We start from the raw sequence: 16,956 nt of genomic DNA, 5'->3' as shown, positions 1-16,956 counted from the left end.
TCAAATATAGTCTACCCCAAAAACGAATTAATTTTTTATGGTATCAATTTCTATTTCTATAAAATTTTTTATGGTATCAATTTCTATTTCTACATTGCTACAAAAATTATCGTCTTCGCTTAAGAAAAAAAAATAGAGCGTGGAAAGAAGAAGAAAAACTTATTATAACAATTATGAACAGCGACAAATAAATCAAAGCAAAGCGTTCTATTTACGTATGGAATATGTTGCCACATTTTTAATACAAAAGTTAAACTTTTCTCCACTTTGATAAATGTAAACTAATGCGAACCTTACAATTAAATTATTAATTCCTTCGTATATTATTGGTTTAAGTTGTCGAAATTTAATATTTCAATTGCAAGGCTCGCATTAGCATACATTTATAAGAGATATGCATTTTTTAATAGTTTTTTTAATATGGCTCTTATTTGAAGACGAAAAAGCGTAGATTTTCTTACAAAATGACTGATAACTAAAAAACTAATCCAAATTTTCGAAAAAGAAAAAAAATACTTCTTCATTATGTCAAAACACAATTTTGTGTCAAGTTTCGTGCCTGGGCGAGGCTTCTGGGGCGATATATTGTGATTACAGACAGACACACAGCCGCTTTTATTATTATGTATATAGATAAACAAGTTTAACCAACCTAGCGTCTCACAGCTTTTTCCAAGTGTCGTCAAAACTTGGCCAATTATAAATATTTAAGATTTTTTTTCATAACCACTAATTTTACATTTTCTTTCGATATATGTTTAGCTTTTGTGCTTGAACCAGTAGATTTTGAACGCCTGATGGGGTGCAACTACCATTTCTTAATCTGTTGGAGTCAGAAAGAATTGGTTTTGTCTGTAAGATCTTTGTTCCTGCCTCATTTAAACACTAAAAATTCAAAGAAATTCTTCATTGTTCTCTGTTTTTCTGCAATTTTATAAGAACGAAGATATTCTTTCCGGACACGTTTGAGCTCGAAAGGTTTAAAGAAATTCTTCTTCGTTCTCTATTTTTCTGCAACTTTATAAGAACGAAGATCTTCGTTCAAGACGTCAGATCGGTTAAGAAGTACGAAACTAAAACTCAACGTAGCTTCGAATTAAATTTGCAGCAAAATTCACCCATACTATATAGCTCAACACTCTAAAAATATTAAAAAATTTCTTCAAGCCATATTAAACTCCTCTCCGTTGCAGGAAACGGAATGGAGTTTAATACGGTTTGATTAAAATAGTTTATTTAATAATATTAAAAATAATCTAAAGAAAATATGCTTATTTTCAATCCTTAAATCTCACGTAACCCCTAAAAAGAAATGATGGTAACTTACACCTCTCAAAAGTTCTCCAATCATACCATTCCATGTGCCGTCAGGATTCACCATACCATATTTACCATCTTTCACTAAATTTAAGGTGTATGATATACGAAGGACAGTCTTCAGTTCTTCTAGGAAATCAATAATGAAACCTTGCAAATTGCCATCTGAGCTTTCGAACAAAAATGGTTTGTTCTGAAAACAGAAAATATATTTTAGTGGGATATAGCACCATATCCTGGTACAGGTAATCCAATCTCGGTAAATCGGAAATCACTGTATTATACTTACTATAATACTTGTAACCCGAAAATGCGTAGCACGTTCATCTTGTTGAGCAGCCGAAGTGGGAGACATTTGCATATGTTTTTCTGAAAGCTGTACACCCTCGTTAGCCGACCACCATCCTATCTGAAATACACGAACTATGTACACACACAATATAAAAAAGTATGAAGGATAAAAAAAGGCATTGCTGTAATGCTTTATTGATAAAGGTTCTGACGAGGATTTCGAAACGAAAAAAAATTTGAAATGTTTAATTTTCGCAGTATCAAGTTTATGAAGGCACTAAATAAAAAAACGCTGAATGTTTTTGGTGTGGATGGCTGCTCAAAGTGAATTTGATAACAAAGAGTTAATATGTAACCATAAGAAATTTGTGTTTGCTAGCATATTTAATCACCAAGAGTGCGATCGTTTGACGCGATCAATTTAATTGAGTTAGCGGATTTTTATATTTCAAGTAAAAAGTTGTCTGCGTAAAATAATTCAAGTTTGAGAAGAAGGAAAAAAAAGCAATATAATCTTTATATATATTTAAGGAGCTATAAACAAGATCATATTTCTGATCAAAAATAAATTATTTATTTAATAATGTCGTGAATAAAAATTCTGTGAGACAGATAGTAATCTTCTTCATTATAGGTCATTATCACTGGAGATCCTTTAACATAAGAGATCGAGTTTTGGCGTTTTATCGAAAATGAACACAGCCAAAAGTTAAACAAAATTCAGCCAACAATGCCACGATATTTAATGCTTATATTTAAATAATTCGGCAACATATTTTAATCTAAAAAGTTTGTTAAAAGATCCCTTTTTAACAAAATTCAACCTGTTTTTAATTTTTTTCTTTCTCTGGTTACGCAAGTTAAATTTTTTATAATTTTTCTTCTTTTTTATAAAATTACCTTTCTCAAATCTACTGGCCTTTCTTCATAGATATTAAGCTTGTAATCTTTTCTTCTTCCCTCAGAATCAAATTTTATTTCCCCACTTAGTCCATCTGACACGAACACCTGTATAAACGTTTTTATAACAATAATAAACAGTTCATAAGTTTAAAGACTTACTCGTATTATTAAAAAGTTATCAAAGAAACTGACATCTCAGATAGAACGACAAAAAAATATTTGAATACATATAAACATTTAAAATCTTTATTATTATCAAGATATCACCGACAGACTTTCAACTATACAATATACCTATGAAACATTACTACATTCAGCAGAATTATACATTTTTAAATTGTCTACTATTGAACATGATCTAGAGCTGATAAAAGACTCATAAAATTTTGTGTTATTGGACTGCAACTCACTTTCTGATATTTTTCGCTCACTTCTTGTTTAATGATGGTTTTAGGGTTGCCATAGTATTTTGATTTCTAGATCTAACTCTTGTCTTAAAGGTGAAACAAATAGAAAAATCCACTGGATTCATATATGGTAAATACGGAGGCCATTTTGATGCCGTGCTTCTTACCTTTCTGGAATGCTTTTGGATTTGTGCCACAGAAGAATCTTGTTTTAAGGTTTATTTTTGGATTTTAAATAAATTTTGTGAACAAGAAACAATAAAATCTTTTAAAATGAGAGTGCGATTTGTTGAAATAAAATTATTTGATTTTTAACTTCATCCAAATATATGTATTATTAATATCTGTATTATTTATTTTTTAAATATATATGTATTATTTAATAAATATTATATTATTTAATAAATATTATATATATGTATATTATTTAATAAATAATATATATATTATTTTGAGTCCCTCTTTACATTTTGATTTTTATATAAAAATGAAGATACTGTCTGGTTACCAAAAGAACTTCTTCCGGCTGTAAGTCTTAGGTTGCCTGTTGCTCTAGGAACAAGAAATTACAGGACTCTCCCAATCTAAACAATGTGAAACGATTACGGTTACAGTTTCAATACACAGCTAAAATGGAGAAGGGGGGCCTCTAAACGGTTTCATTTTCAATGCAGATATTTGTCAACAAAAGGTGATCTCCGAAGCCTGGAAAGAGGTTCAAACGGGTATATTACGTAACGATCTCTGCTTTGTGCATGTTTGAGGAGAGGATAGATCTCTATAGTTGGTCTAAGGCTTAGACTCTAAGCTAAGAACTCCTCCCGCCACAAAGTCTGAAGCCATCTGGTGCTATGGAAACAAGAATGACCCATTTTAGGGAGGGTAGCTTCACTCTTGGACTAACACAATAGACCGAAGAGATTCCCTTTCTCTCGCCGACTCGAGCCGAAACCACTCCAAAACAGTGACCCCACACCTTTACTTGAAATAGTCATACCTCGTTACTATGGTCACCGCCACAGGACCAGACGAATGTCTGGAGGAGTTCTTATTTTAGACAAACTGTAAGCACGCTTCAGATCCGGTTACTATTTATATTTAGAGCAAAGGCAGACCTGTGGGTGATGCATTTATGTACGTTTCAGTTTCAAGCTCGGTTAATAGTTTACTTGGCTACGTCCAAAAATGAAAAGTTGACTAGTTGTCCATTATCTTCGTAGTCATAGTAAAAGCCAGCGATGATTCTGGTGTCTAGAGAAGTTCTCGAGACACATTATTTGGCCAGAAATAACCGGACTCCCATGGTACGGACTCGGAGAGTTCAGAGCATATATTAATGTGTTATTGTTGTTGTTCCACCGTTTACATTGATGGCACCCTGACATGTCTGGGGACATTTTTTACTTGTTTTTGATAGGTGGCCATAGGAATGGTGACTTTCAGGCATCTAGCAGAGCTCATGTAAGTGCTGGTAGTGAAAAGATTCGATTTGGCTATGAAAGTTTCGTCATAATTCGCCTAAAGGGTAATTATTTTGTATTTTTGTGGTAATTATTTTGGGGCTCTGAAAAAGCCAATCCAGTTTTTGAACACTCATTTTGTCAAGCAATGGCTACGCCGATGTGTGATTGGAGCAATTATTCCACTGGACTGGAAAAAAAAATGCTTTCACTGAAATATTTTCACAGAGATGGGGGGGGGGGGGCAGCATTGTCCCGAATGTTCACATATATCTAAGTTCATGTTTAAAATCACAGAAGCTAAGGTATCCAGCCCAAACTTTAAAAGATATTCTTAAACCATGAAGATTGTTACTTCTAGCCAGATGGTGTTGCTGAAAAGTAATTAGTATCTCGCAGAAGCACTCTTTTTGACTATTTTTATTTAACCTTAAACCTTTAAAATTATACATTTAAAGAAATCTATTATAACAAAATTATTTTAAAGTATGAGATTTTACTTTATTTTATCAGCAGCACTGAACAGTCAATCAGTAAATGGTCTGCAGCTATCAATGTCCAAACCCGTAGCTTCGCAATTTTAAATTTGTTTATTCTATATCGTATGATCAAGATTAAATACTTAATCTGAGCAATAACTGTTTTCGCACTTACATTTTGTAAATCGTTAGGTGATATCCCTGCGCTGTAATTAAAGCAATCAAACTTCTGTCCGGAAAAATCAGAAGATCTTTGCTCATTGAACAAGTTTTGAAAAACTGTGCTAGCTTCATGATTCAATATGGCACTATCCTGAAAAGACAATAAGAAAAAAACTGTTTATGTACAAAATTTTGTTTTTAAAGCTCGGACAATTCAAATAAGCCACGTTATGGACCACTTAGTATTCCAAATAATGGATTAATTTTCAGTATTTCACATAATGGATAAATTTAGATAAATCAGAATTTTAATGTTTAGTTCTAAGGAAATTTAAAAGAAGCAAACACATGTTATTACACTTTGGCAAAGATTCCCCGAAATTCCACTCTTCGATCCCATTTTCAATAAATTTTAATCATATATTTGCTTGAATTAAGCAATTTTTATTGTTGCTGTTTTTACTAATGCAACATATCAATACTAGCAAGCGTGCTATAGGAAATTAAGCGAACTTAAGGCATAGGGGGCGTTTTTTTGTTTTTCTGTGACGCCATCTGTGGCTAAGAATGCGATTTCAGCCGCACACGTCACAGCTCTTTTTAAAGGGACTACCCATTCATTCATTCACAGACATGAACCAGAGAATGATCAATTTCAAATTCAGTACCTCCAGAGGTATTGATTTGTCAAAAGGAAGTTGGAGGATTTCGTTACCCGGACTGATTTAACGTGCACCAATTCCCATTCTTCGGCAGGTGGGATTCGAAATTGCGATCTTACAAATACGAGCCCAATGACCTACCATCCAGGCTATCCCAGCCCAAACAATTTTTAATGTAGTAATATAGTTTGAAATGTATTATGATTTATTTTTTTTATAAAATTTCAATTATACGAGCTATTTTTTTTAAATAAGGGCCATTTGAAGTTAAAAATCAAATGAAAAAAAAAAATTCATGTAGCAAATTTATTCATTGATTCTACATACGTTTCTTTTTGTTTTCAAAATAATAGTCAATTTTGCTTAAGGACTTATCATACCTTACAAATAGATTTAGAATACCCTCTTCATAGTAACTTGCCGCCTGCTCCGATATCCAAGAGGTTACGACCGTTTTCACGTCTTCATAATCGTTGTACTGGTTTCCTGGGAAAACGATGTTTAGAACATCGGAAAGCATGAAAATCACTTAGCGCAAGATCTGGGCTGATGAGGGGTGATCGAAAATTTCCGAGCTTAAAGGGCCAATAAAGTTCGGGACTGAGCTGTGGAGATAGTCATTGTCATGGAGTATTTCTGTCAACGTGCCAATAGGAAGCTACTTCGGAAATCTGTCGGTGAATGCATGCAGCAGACAGGTTTTTTGCCGACTTAAAACGCATCACTGATCGTAACTCATACACGGCGGGTGATTTGTTAAATTTGAACATTTTAAAGACTCAGAACTGACACAAGGAATGCCGAGACACGCCTCAAATACTCGTTGCGACGCAAGCGGCATCTATTGGTGTACACAACAAAATGAACCTTAATTAAAAAAAAACAGCCCTCATAATTATAGCATTGAACTAAGAATAAACCAAGTTCTTGACTTTTTATACTAATACTACTTTTTTTCAATGACACTAATTTGGAAAAACAACATTCTGAAGGTTAACTCACAGGCAGTTCTTTGTCGGTATTGGAACTTCTTCGAATGGTTTTCCATCTGTTTTCGAAGCCTTTCAGAGTGGGTGAGTCTTGATCCACAAAAGAGAATTGAATAAGTCTGTAGGAGCCGGGATGCAGCTTCTTTCGTACGCTACCAACCTGAACCATAAAGGAAAAAAGAATGATTCTAAAATTATCTTATGCATTACAAATTAATTCATCCAACCAATCACGTTAGATAAATAAAAAGCTTTGTGAATTATGGATTTTACGTGATAACTTTGAAACCATTGAGATTTATCAAAGATGTTAGATGTGACTTTAGTCCTGATTTCTTTTGCTAAGTTCTCATATTTCAAAGATCTCAGTGAATAAAGATGCTAAGGGAAAATCCATGTATGTTTCTGTAGTGGAATGTGCATCGTGTATTACATTATAATATATATTTGAAATAAAATTCTACCTTTGTTTTCACTTTTAATAATAAATTGAATAAGCATTTAAGAAAGTGTTGCTAGTTTTAAGATCTTTTAATAAATATTTACTTTTTATTGGCCACCACATTTTATATATTTAGGCTCACGTATCATTCCCAAAACTTGATAAGATATTTATCTCGAAACAATATTAAAGAAAGTTTTGATGTGAAAATATCATTTTTGTAAAAAATGTTGGTTTATTGCCAATCCTTTCAATGGAAAAACAAATACTTACAGGTGTTAAGAGCATTATATCAAAACTTCTTCTCAATATAGCCAAATAAGACAATAACTCATCCACAAATGATTCCGAGGAAGATATCACTAATGGAACATTCGGCAGAGATTTGGCGAATTCTAGAGTCTCCTTTGCGCCATTAGTACGCCAGAAAGCCTCTACCCTGGGAGTGAAATCTAAAAGACGTAGAATCTTCTGAAGCTGATCCGGCCCTACATAGAAAGAAAGTAATATGAAAAAATTGATGAAATACGATTGAATGTTACTTTTTTTAACATCCCTATTATATTATTCCAAAAAGAAAATTCCATCCCATCCGAAAGATTTTCATTTAGAATCCTGCGCCTATGTAGTAGCCAACTTTTGTCGAAAATCGGTTTTGGTAACATGGCAGAATAGGGCGAACTCGATATGAGATATACAGGGTGTGGGTGTTCGAAATTCAATCAACAAAGTCAGAGCGAGTGATAAAAAACATCAAGAAGAGGAAAACTTACCATCGCTAGTATGAAGTCACAAACTACCGTCTACCCATCCAGGGGCGAGTCTACCCATTTTAGTTTTATTTAATTTTCACTATTTTAAATTGTAAATAAAAAATTTTTTACCGACGGAGGACTTAGTTCAGACTCTAAGGAAGATGGCGCTGTAGTAGTTTGATTCGTTTTTATTTATTTGGTGTCTCTTTAACCGACCTGTTCAAACGTCTTTTGAGAGATTTGTATTAAAACTCAGCAAACTTTTAGTTGGTGCTCCGTAAGTATATTATTATTATTACTATTTTCACTTTGGTTAAGTGATAAACTTATCTAAGACTAAGATTACATTAATTTTATATGAAAAAAAAGAACAAAAAGAATGTAAGTTTTGCTGTTGTAAACAAAAAGCCAGAATTCGCGGGACGAGTCTACCCATTCGTATTTAGTTTTAATAAAGCATAATAATAATAAAATTTAGAACTTTGTTTATATTAAAATTAAGTCATTTTAAATGAATTTGAGTATATTATTTTAATTCTGCATTGATAAATTTATCATTAATAAGAAAATTTATAGGTTAAATATAAATGTAAATATAAAATATGTTTATTTTACCTATTTTTTCAATTTTTATATTACAAAATTAACTTTTTTCATTTAATGCAAGTTAAATAAATTATTATTTATTATTACAGATGGTTCGAAATTATATTCGCAAAACAAATGGAATTAAATGTTGCAAAAAAATGCCACCTGAGATGGAAAAAGCTATCCAAAGGATAAAAGCCAAACAATAACAATATTAATTTTAATTTATTTTTATCAACAATAATCAGAAAAAATGTTATTTTATAATGTTAATGATTATAAAAACAAAACTGTGATCAAAATGTGATAACCGATCAAATACTCAATTTGTGTTATTTTATGAATGAAAAAATGGAATATATAATAAAGTTATGAATTTTACTTCATAAATATCCTATATAGTAACTAAAATAACAATTTAATAGTAAAATTTGATTATTTACAATGTTAACATTCATTTTAGTAGAATGGGTAGACTCGCCCCATACGAGAGATTTGTCAGCAGTTCTATAAAAATATACAGTAACAGCGTAACTGTTAATATTTTCTAAAATCGATTTCACAGCTTTAAAGAGGGATAAATAGCGATTCCGAAACACCTATTAAAAGCCTTTTTTCTTTAATATTTACAAAAGTTTGACCACTTGAAAGTTGACAAACTGAAAAAATGGGTAGACTCGCCCCGGTTTACGGTACTATAAGATGGTGAAAATCGCGAAAAACATATGCAGGTTTCAACGCCACACTAGAAAACAACTACAAAAAATACTATAAATTTGCCGATTACAAAAAATATTTATTTGATTAATTATTACGAAGTTGCTCAAAGTGGTGCTCGCTGACGCCATTGCTTAGTTTTCAACGAAGTAAAAACGATTCCTGGACGCATTTGAAGACGCCAGGGTGCTTTTGATGTTTGATGAAGCGAAAACAATATTCGCTATGAGATCCTCCGGTGTGTGCACATGCATTGCATAAATTAGAGATTTAATGTGACCCGGTCGAAAAAGACAAACTTCTTAAAGAATAAGATCCAACGAACGTGGAGGCCATGCAATGGGACCCCCGCACCCAGTCCACTTCTTTGGTAGAAAGTGGTGTGCACTTGGTATAATGTGCTAGGGGACTATCATGCTCGAACCATATATGAATGTCACAAGTAGCAGCAATTCAAGGAGGTATTACAAATCTTAATTCACCACACTTGAGATTCAGGGCCTGCATGGGTTTTTCGTGGATTTCACCCTCTAAACTTGGTTGGGATCCTGTTTTCTATGATAAATTAGCAATAGCTTGATATCTTTTAATCACCCCTCTGAATTTGTGAGTTGAATTTCAGAACACCCTGTATACATGTCTTAGGCAATCCGAAAAAAAAGCCCTTTGTAAATATCACCAGTATTTCGCAATGCACCAATAATTGAAAAAAAAGTAAAAAGAATTGATTTTGTCCATAAACCACAATTTAAACATAATTCTTTATACTTAAATAGGTCGGGCAAGTTCAAGTAATCAGTATGGAGATACTAATCTTAAAAGATGTTTATTGGTGACATTGGAAATCATTGCTATGGAAAAAGAAAGAAGGCTTAAAAATTTTCAAGTTGTTGAGATAAATTTTGTACAGCCCTACTTTGCAAAGCTCAAGTCATAAAATTTCAAAATGTGGTATCGGTATGACTAATCAAATTTTTTGAGACAGTTGCAATGGGTAGAAATTCTTTTACCATAGTAATAATAGTGAGTCTGAATATTTTATAATGAACTAATAACGCCCGTTGTAAGTACAATGAATGTACATTTTTGGAATCCTTGTGAAAAATGAAGCCAAAAAGTATACATATTAGGGATCGCAAATTAAAATTTCAGTGAAGGGAATAAAACAAAAACGCATACGAAATCTGTTTCGTTTGGTTGTTTGCAACGCACTAGATCTTCACTACCTTGCTTATTGACGACTGTTTGGGAATCATCCTTTAAGAGGATCCGAAACTAATACTTAGTGCATGTGCGCACTATATAATCACAATTTAGACCGCAGGATAAATGGTAATATAATAATCACCAGACCTCCATACCACACTTTCCAACCGCCCAGCTTATACTCGGACTTTTCTGGCTCTGATACTACCGGGGTCATTACATTAGAGTTGATGCTGGGCCACTCTGTAACGATCAGAGAAAATGCACCCAACTTTTAGCATGGAGAATCAAACCTCATCCCGAGGTGAAACATGCGAAAACTTAACCCACCACACGACTTGAGTATTAGATTAAACTCGGGGATATTTTTAACTATAGCCTTCCAACTCCTTTCTGTTTCCTCCGCAAGCAAAAAGGTTTTGATAGTTTTTAGTCTCGCTTTCCTCTGTACTTATAAGTTAGATTTTGATTGAATTTGTGTTTTTTTCCCCCTGAAAATTCTAATTTGTGAGCCTAAATGAGCTTACATTTTTAATTTTATCTTGGACAAGGATTCTAAAAACATATGACAACCGCGGTAATTTCGAAATACACTGTAAACAAGAATAATACATGACGTTGAAGAACGGAACTTTTTACCTGTTTCTGTTGTATAGATGAAGGCAAAGGTTTTCCACTGTTGAATGAAAAAAGCAGCTGCCTCGTTCGCATCCGGAAGAACATTCACCGTTCCTCCTATACTGGGCATCTGCATATGCTTTGAATATGTAGCCAGCAAAGGACTGAGCCGTGGGGGTCCATCCATAACCAGAGCTCGAACTCCACGCTCAGCGAGTTTGCAAACTACAATAAAAGAATAAAATTAGGAAAGGAATATTTTTTAAAAATAAAAAGAAAAACAAACTTCAAGCGTAAAGAAAAGTATAAAAGAAGAAGAAGAACCAGCAACTTTATGTGCTTCAAATCGTTTGCCAGGACATCCCATTGAAAGAAGGACATCACATTGAACAACCAGCGCTCAGTTGGATTCAAATCAGCTACTCCTAGCGATAAGTAGTGTTTGGCTGAAGAACTTGAGACAGAAAAAAAAAATGAAGTTTACACTTAGGGTAAAATTGGCTATCCCAATTTAATCAGCTATCCCATGAGCTTAACAGTGTTAGGAGAATTCGCATCATACAGATAGAATGAAACATACACATAAGGTAACAGTAAGATACAAGCCAGCCAACTTAAGTGCTTCAAATCATTTGGTAGGATATTTCATTGCAAAAAATTAAATATATATCCATGGTTATAGTTATAACAAAGAACGTGAATTGGGGAAAAAGGCTACCTTCCATTGACATAATGTAAACCAGTCCCCAAAAGTTTGGTGTTTTTCCTGTGTCTGAAAAAACATCAACAATATTTTGGGGCACAAGAATAGAGGTTCTTGAAACGGGCTTAAACCCTTATCTCTCCCCAACCACTACTGGTATTGACGCTAAAATTTCGGAACTATAAATAAGAACTCGGTATAACTAGTTGTTGCTAAAAAGGATAGAAAAATACTTTGTGCTATGCACAAAAAAAAAAAAAAAAAAAAAAAAACGTGAATAGAGCACAAATGAAAGTGCAGAAGTAAACATACTATAGTTCCGGTTATATAAACAAGAACTTTCCTCAGTGTTTGAACAACAGATGATAGAGAAGTAAAGAGACAAACATATGCAAAGTGGTTTAACCAATAGAGACAGAGGAACAAGTTTGAACAAGGAAGCAAGAGTGAGGAGGTAAGAGACAGGTGCGAGGGGATTCGGTGGGGTGCAACAGATTAAATTAAAATAGACTCCTAAATATATGGAAACGGAGGGATACTGGAAAGATCAAAAACAATATTATTAGAATTTTTTTAAAATATGGAGTAACTTCTAAAGATTAAGTTCGATAGATGAAGAGCAGTGTAGAATGATTTTAGCAAAATAAAATACCTGTGATTAGAATTTCAACTATGTAGAGCTATGGAAGATCGGTTAATGTCCCGATTTTAGATATATCTTTCGTATTCCTTTAGTCGAAGCTTAGGGGTACGTTTAGTTAGTCTTAGATACGCAAGTCTACATTGACACGAAATTTGATAGATGCACCAGCTAGTAATAGCAACGCAACAATAGGATTTTTAAGGTTGGTGAAGATTATTTTATTTACAGCGGAAAAAACAACTTTAAACTCAAATTTATAAGGAATCTTAAAATTTTTGGAACCATTTGGAACCAATTGTCGCATAATAGGGTAAAACAATCAAATTGTTAAAGTTCAAATCAGAGAGTTTGGTGTAGCGCGAGAACTCCTTTACCTTAAAGTTATCGCTAAAGACCCGGTTTTGTTTCTAATTATTGATTCCATCTAAAGAAAATGAATCTCGTAATCCACCAAACTCTCTAATTCAAGCTTTGATAAATTGATTGTTTTACCTTACTATTCGAAAATCAGTTCCCAACTTGATCAGATTTTGAATACATTTGAGTTTAAAAATGTGTTTTCCCACAGTAAATTTCACTAACTTTAAAGACCTTATTGTTGATATTAATAGCTTCGATTTTAAGAACGTGAAAGATGTGTCCAAATTCAAAACATTGACCGATTTTCTATAGCTCTACATAGTTGGAATTCGAATCAAAGGTCTGAGTTTCTTCTGCTAAAAACATTCAACACTGCTCTTCATTTATAGAACGTGATTTTCAGGAGTTATTCCAGATTTTGAAAAATTCTAATAATTTGGTTAATTATCTTTCTAATATCTCACCTTTTTCCAATATTTGTAAGTCTATTCTAATTTCTGTTATATTTCGGGGTTTTCGCCAAATCCTCTCACACTTGTTTCTTAACTCTCCTTTTTTACTATCTTGTTCAAACTTATACCAAACAATTACCCCTATTGGTTAAACTACCTAACACTTGCATGCCACTTTCCTTCTGTATCATTATACAGTATTTAGATATTGAGGAAGATCCTTGTTTAGAACACAAACTATAGTAAGTCCATTTTTGCACTTACATTTGTGCTTTATTCTCGTTTTTGTTTTAACTAGTTTTTTTCTTTCTAAAATCGTTTCGTGACGTCACACTAAATGCACAGTTCAAGTTCATCTTAGCATTGTATCCAAGGCTTCTATTCATATTACGATGTTATTCACCTTTAACTAACTTTTTCTTAACTTTCTGGTACTGCATGGAGTCTAAAAAAGTAGTACATAGCAGCATAACAATATCTTGACACCTCGTTTATAATTATGAGATAGCTCAAAAGTTCAGTTTTGTTCCATACTTTTTCTAGTGTCACACAGTTAAAATATAATTGAAAAACTGTGACCTGAACAATAAATAGTTGGTAAAACTTACAAATCCAATTGAGGATTACACTTACCAGCTACTGTGGCATCTAAGGTGGTCCACCATTGTATTTTGTGTGTCACCGGTTCCAAAATAAGAGATGTAGCCGAATTTGGACTATACGACCAGAACTCTTCTGTTGTAAGACGGTCATCATCTCCTGGACCACTCACTCTTCCTTTATAAAAGAAAGGATAAATTGGAATCGATATTTGATGCGCTTATAAATAGAAACTGTATCGAATCACTATACTTAATATACACATTTAAATCATTGTCGAAAATGAAATAAAATTTATGTTCATTCATTCAATTTATGTTCGCAAATTGAGAAGAGGAAAAAAAAACTTCGATCAGCTAAAACCTCTTGAGACCCAGAGTCCGATGTATTAAATAAAATTTGGTAGAATTGAACAATATTTTATGATTTCTTCCTGCTTGTATGCCTTTAAAAAGCGATTGTCATTGTAAAAATATAGTCGGAATTATTAATTACAATAGAAAGTTATTAGAAAGGTTCGAAAATTGATTTTAGACAGTTTCATGCCATATCTTATCAGGCGAGTGGATTTTATTTCAGGACTAAAACGTGAAGAAATACGTTATAAAGATAACCTGCAATATGCAAAAAATAAAATTTTGTTATTTCTTGATGCAAATTAAAGGTGCTTAAATAATAATTAAGTTTATTTAATTATTTTTTTTTTGCATTAATGAGTTTACTTAAGTTAATGAGTTACATTAATGAGTTTACTTTAAAGTTACATGTTTCTAAGTAAAATCACATTTTCTAAAATTCTTAAAAGATCCGATCTCAAGAGAATAGAAGACGGGAAAACGACAATATTTGTTTGATTGTTGGAAGGAATAGTAGAGATTAAAAGATTCTTATGAGATATATTTGTTATTAATAATTAAATTAGTTTTGGTTATTTTAATCTTGCCTCGATAGTAACTGGTTGTACGGACTATAATTCCCCCCACCCTTGCACAACTGCTAATATATGTTTTTCATTGTTGATAATAATCATGATTAAAAAAACAGTATGGATTTAAATCGGTTTTTTACAATTCAAAACCGATTTTCAAAATTGTTTTTTTATATTTAATAACCAAAAGCATCTGATAAAATGCATTTATATTAGTTAATATCATTAAAAAAGCAATATTATAGTTAGTGTACGGTATGGTTCCATCCCCCTGAAGTGTCGAGTTCTCAGTCTTGTTAAGGTTTTTTAGAGTTAGGGGTAAGTTTTCTGCTGATGTTGAGTTCGCAGATATGATGTTTCAACGAAGTAACTCTATTTTTGCATTATGAAACTGAATTCATGTCACAAAACGTGGCAGAATGAAGAAATTCCTTATTTAGTTGTCTCGCTTCTTTGGTTAAGGCGTCAGCAGCCCTTTATTGTCATCTATGTGCCGGTATCCATTGGATGATGCAGCGTTTAATTTGTAGGCTGGTTTTGTCCAAAGCATCATGTATATGAGTTAATTTTTTGATCATGTTTTCATCAACCCTGCTGTAATGGCTGCAATACAGCAACAGCGTTATGTACAACAGGAGGTCGAGTAAATCTAGCGACGAACTTCTTAGGGAGTAAGGGCATATCATCAGGATTAAAGTTGCTTAGGAACGTATGCCAGGAAATGTTATTGTACGTGGCTAGGGAAATTTACTTATTATAAGCTTACTTAGAAGGACATGAAGAAACAGTTTGTAATAGGGAAACGACCCAAGAGGCGTAATTTTAAATAGCGGAAAGCTTCGATCTATAAGCAAGCTAATCAGAAAAATACGAAGCAATTTCAGTAAATTCAATGAAATTTAATAACTTAATTTATAATGAGATTTATTTTCCTCATTTAATTAAAAATTATTGAAAATATCCAAGTGATGAGCCATCAGGTTAGTTATGTAATGATTTAGTAATTATTGCTCAATAATATGATTTAATAAACCTATATGTCCTCATTGAAGACTTCAAAAAATGTGTTGTTAAAATTTCTTAGAAAATTCTTAAAGAAAGCAGATGATAAGTCGGTGATTTTCGAATATTAGTGATAACATCAAATAAACTGCCGATTTATCATTGACTCACCTTAAAAATTTTATGAAAAGTTCTATCAATACATTTTAAGGTGAACTTCACATTAAATACATTCAAATGATTTTCAGTTAATCGGAATAATTAACTGAAAATCAACTCGATCATAACGTATTTTATTTCTTACTTCCTCGTGCAGAGCCATAAAAAAGTTTCTTTTAATTTTTAAAAAAATTATTTTATTAAAATCATGCCAATTAGTGAAATTGTCTTTTATAATCACGTTTAGCATTATGAAATAATCAAGTCTTATTGTGTGACAATGGCAAGCCGCAAAAGGTATAGCAGTTTAGAGTAATAAATAGGCTTATATAAACATGAATAAATATTTCTTATTAATTTCCTCTGTTTAAATAACCCAATTTATTATTCTAAAAAAAAGTTGAAGACTAAAAAGAAAATATTTGTTTAAAATCTAAACAAATATTTTCTTTTTAGTCTTCAACTTTTTTTATTTAAATTTTGAACTTTAGTGCAAATTGAATCCTCTAATAAAATTCGTCTCCTGAATATAGAGACTAAAATAGCTAGTAACCAATACTTTTTAAAAAACTAGTTTCAGTTTACTACATTTGTACTAAATTAGCAGCAATTAACGGGTTTTTCCGACCACTGCACTGTCATCGTCATTCCAAATGTCATCACTGTTCAAATCTTAAACATAAAAAACTATAATCATACGAAATAATAATATGAATAATGGCATGTCATTGTGAATTGGGGGCATGGAGACCCTTCCAAATACTTAAATTTTGAAGTTTAATTGGTTTCAAATTGGTGATAATTAAATTTTAATTGTGAACGCAAGACTGAACGTATTTAAGCTATTGGGGAACTGGCTTCCCAAACATAGAGGCACCTCTTGATTATAAAAGAAAAATAATAGGTAATATCAGTGAAGTAAATAGCAACCCCCCACAGCGCGGGGGAAAGCACACGGTTTGAGGTTGAATGATCCAGAAATGATATAATACATATTATATGTCAGGGCTGTCCAACTGGCGGCCCGCCAACTTCTTATTTAGGCTGATCGGCCTCAGTTTCCCATTAAAATGTAAGCAAATTGTTTTATAATCCTTCTGTTCCATTGTTTTA

At 32.5% G+C, this 16,956-nt stretch overlaps 1 protein-coding gene across 1 annotated transcript in view; it reads right to left on the bottom strand.

The window, feature by feature from the left end:
- LOC107446259 (glutamate receptor 3) overlaps nt 1-16,956 on the bottom strand; it is a 30,924-nt gene that overhangs the window by 11,971 nt on the left and 1,997 nt on the right. Inside the window, exons 2-9 of the mRNA XM_016060858.4 lie at nt 13,788-13,931; nt 11,018-11,221; nt 7,386-7,600; nt 6,684-6,830; nt 5,033-5,170; nt 2,509-2,616; nt 1,607-1,726; nt 1,328-1,510 (exon numbers count right to left, since the gene is read on the bottom strand). Coding sequence (XP_015916344.1) covers nt 1,328-1,510; nt 1,607-1,726; nt 2,509-2,616; nt 5,033-5,170; nt 6,684-6,830; nt 7,386-7,600; nt 11,018-11,221; nt 13,788-13,931 — 1,259 coding nt within the window. The remainder of the gene's footprint in view (nt 1-1,327; nt 1,511-1,606; nt 1,727-2,508; nt 2,617-5,032; nt 5,171-6,683; nt 6,831-7,385; nt 7,601-11,017; nt 11,222-13,787; nt 13,932-16,956) is intronic.

Source organism: Parasteatoda tepidariorum, chromosome 4 (genome assembly GCF_982258835.1).
Source record: "Parasteatoda tepidariorum strain Cologne lab strain chromosome 4, Ptep-v5.0, whole genome shotgun sequence".
Taxonomy (NCBI): Eukaryota; Metazoa; Arthropoda; class Arachnida; order Araneae; family Theridiidae; genus Parasteatoda; species Parasteatoda tepidariorum.
Note: the sequence above shows the minus strand (reverse complement) of the source record. Positions and strands in the feature narration are given on the sequence as shown.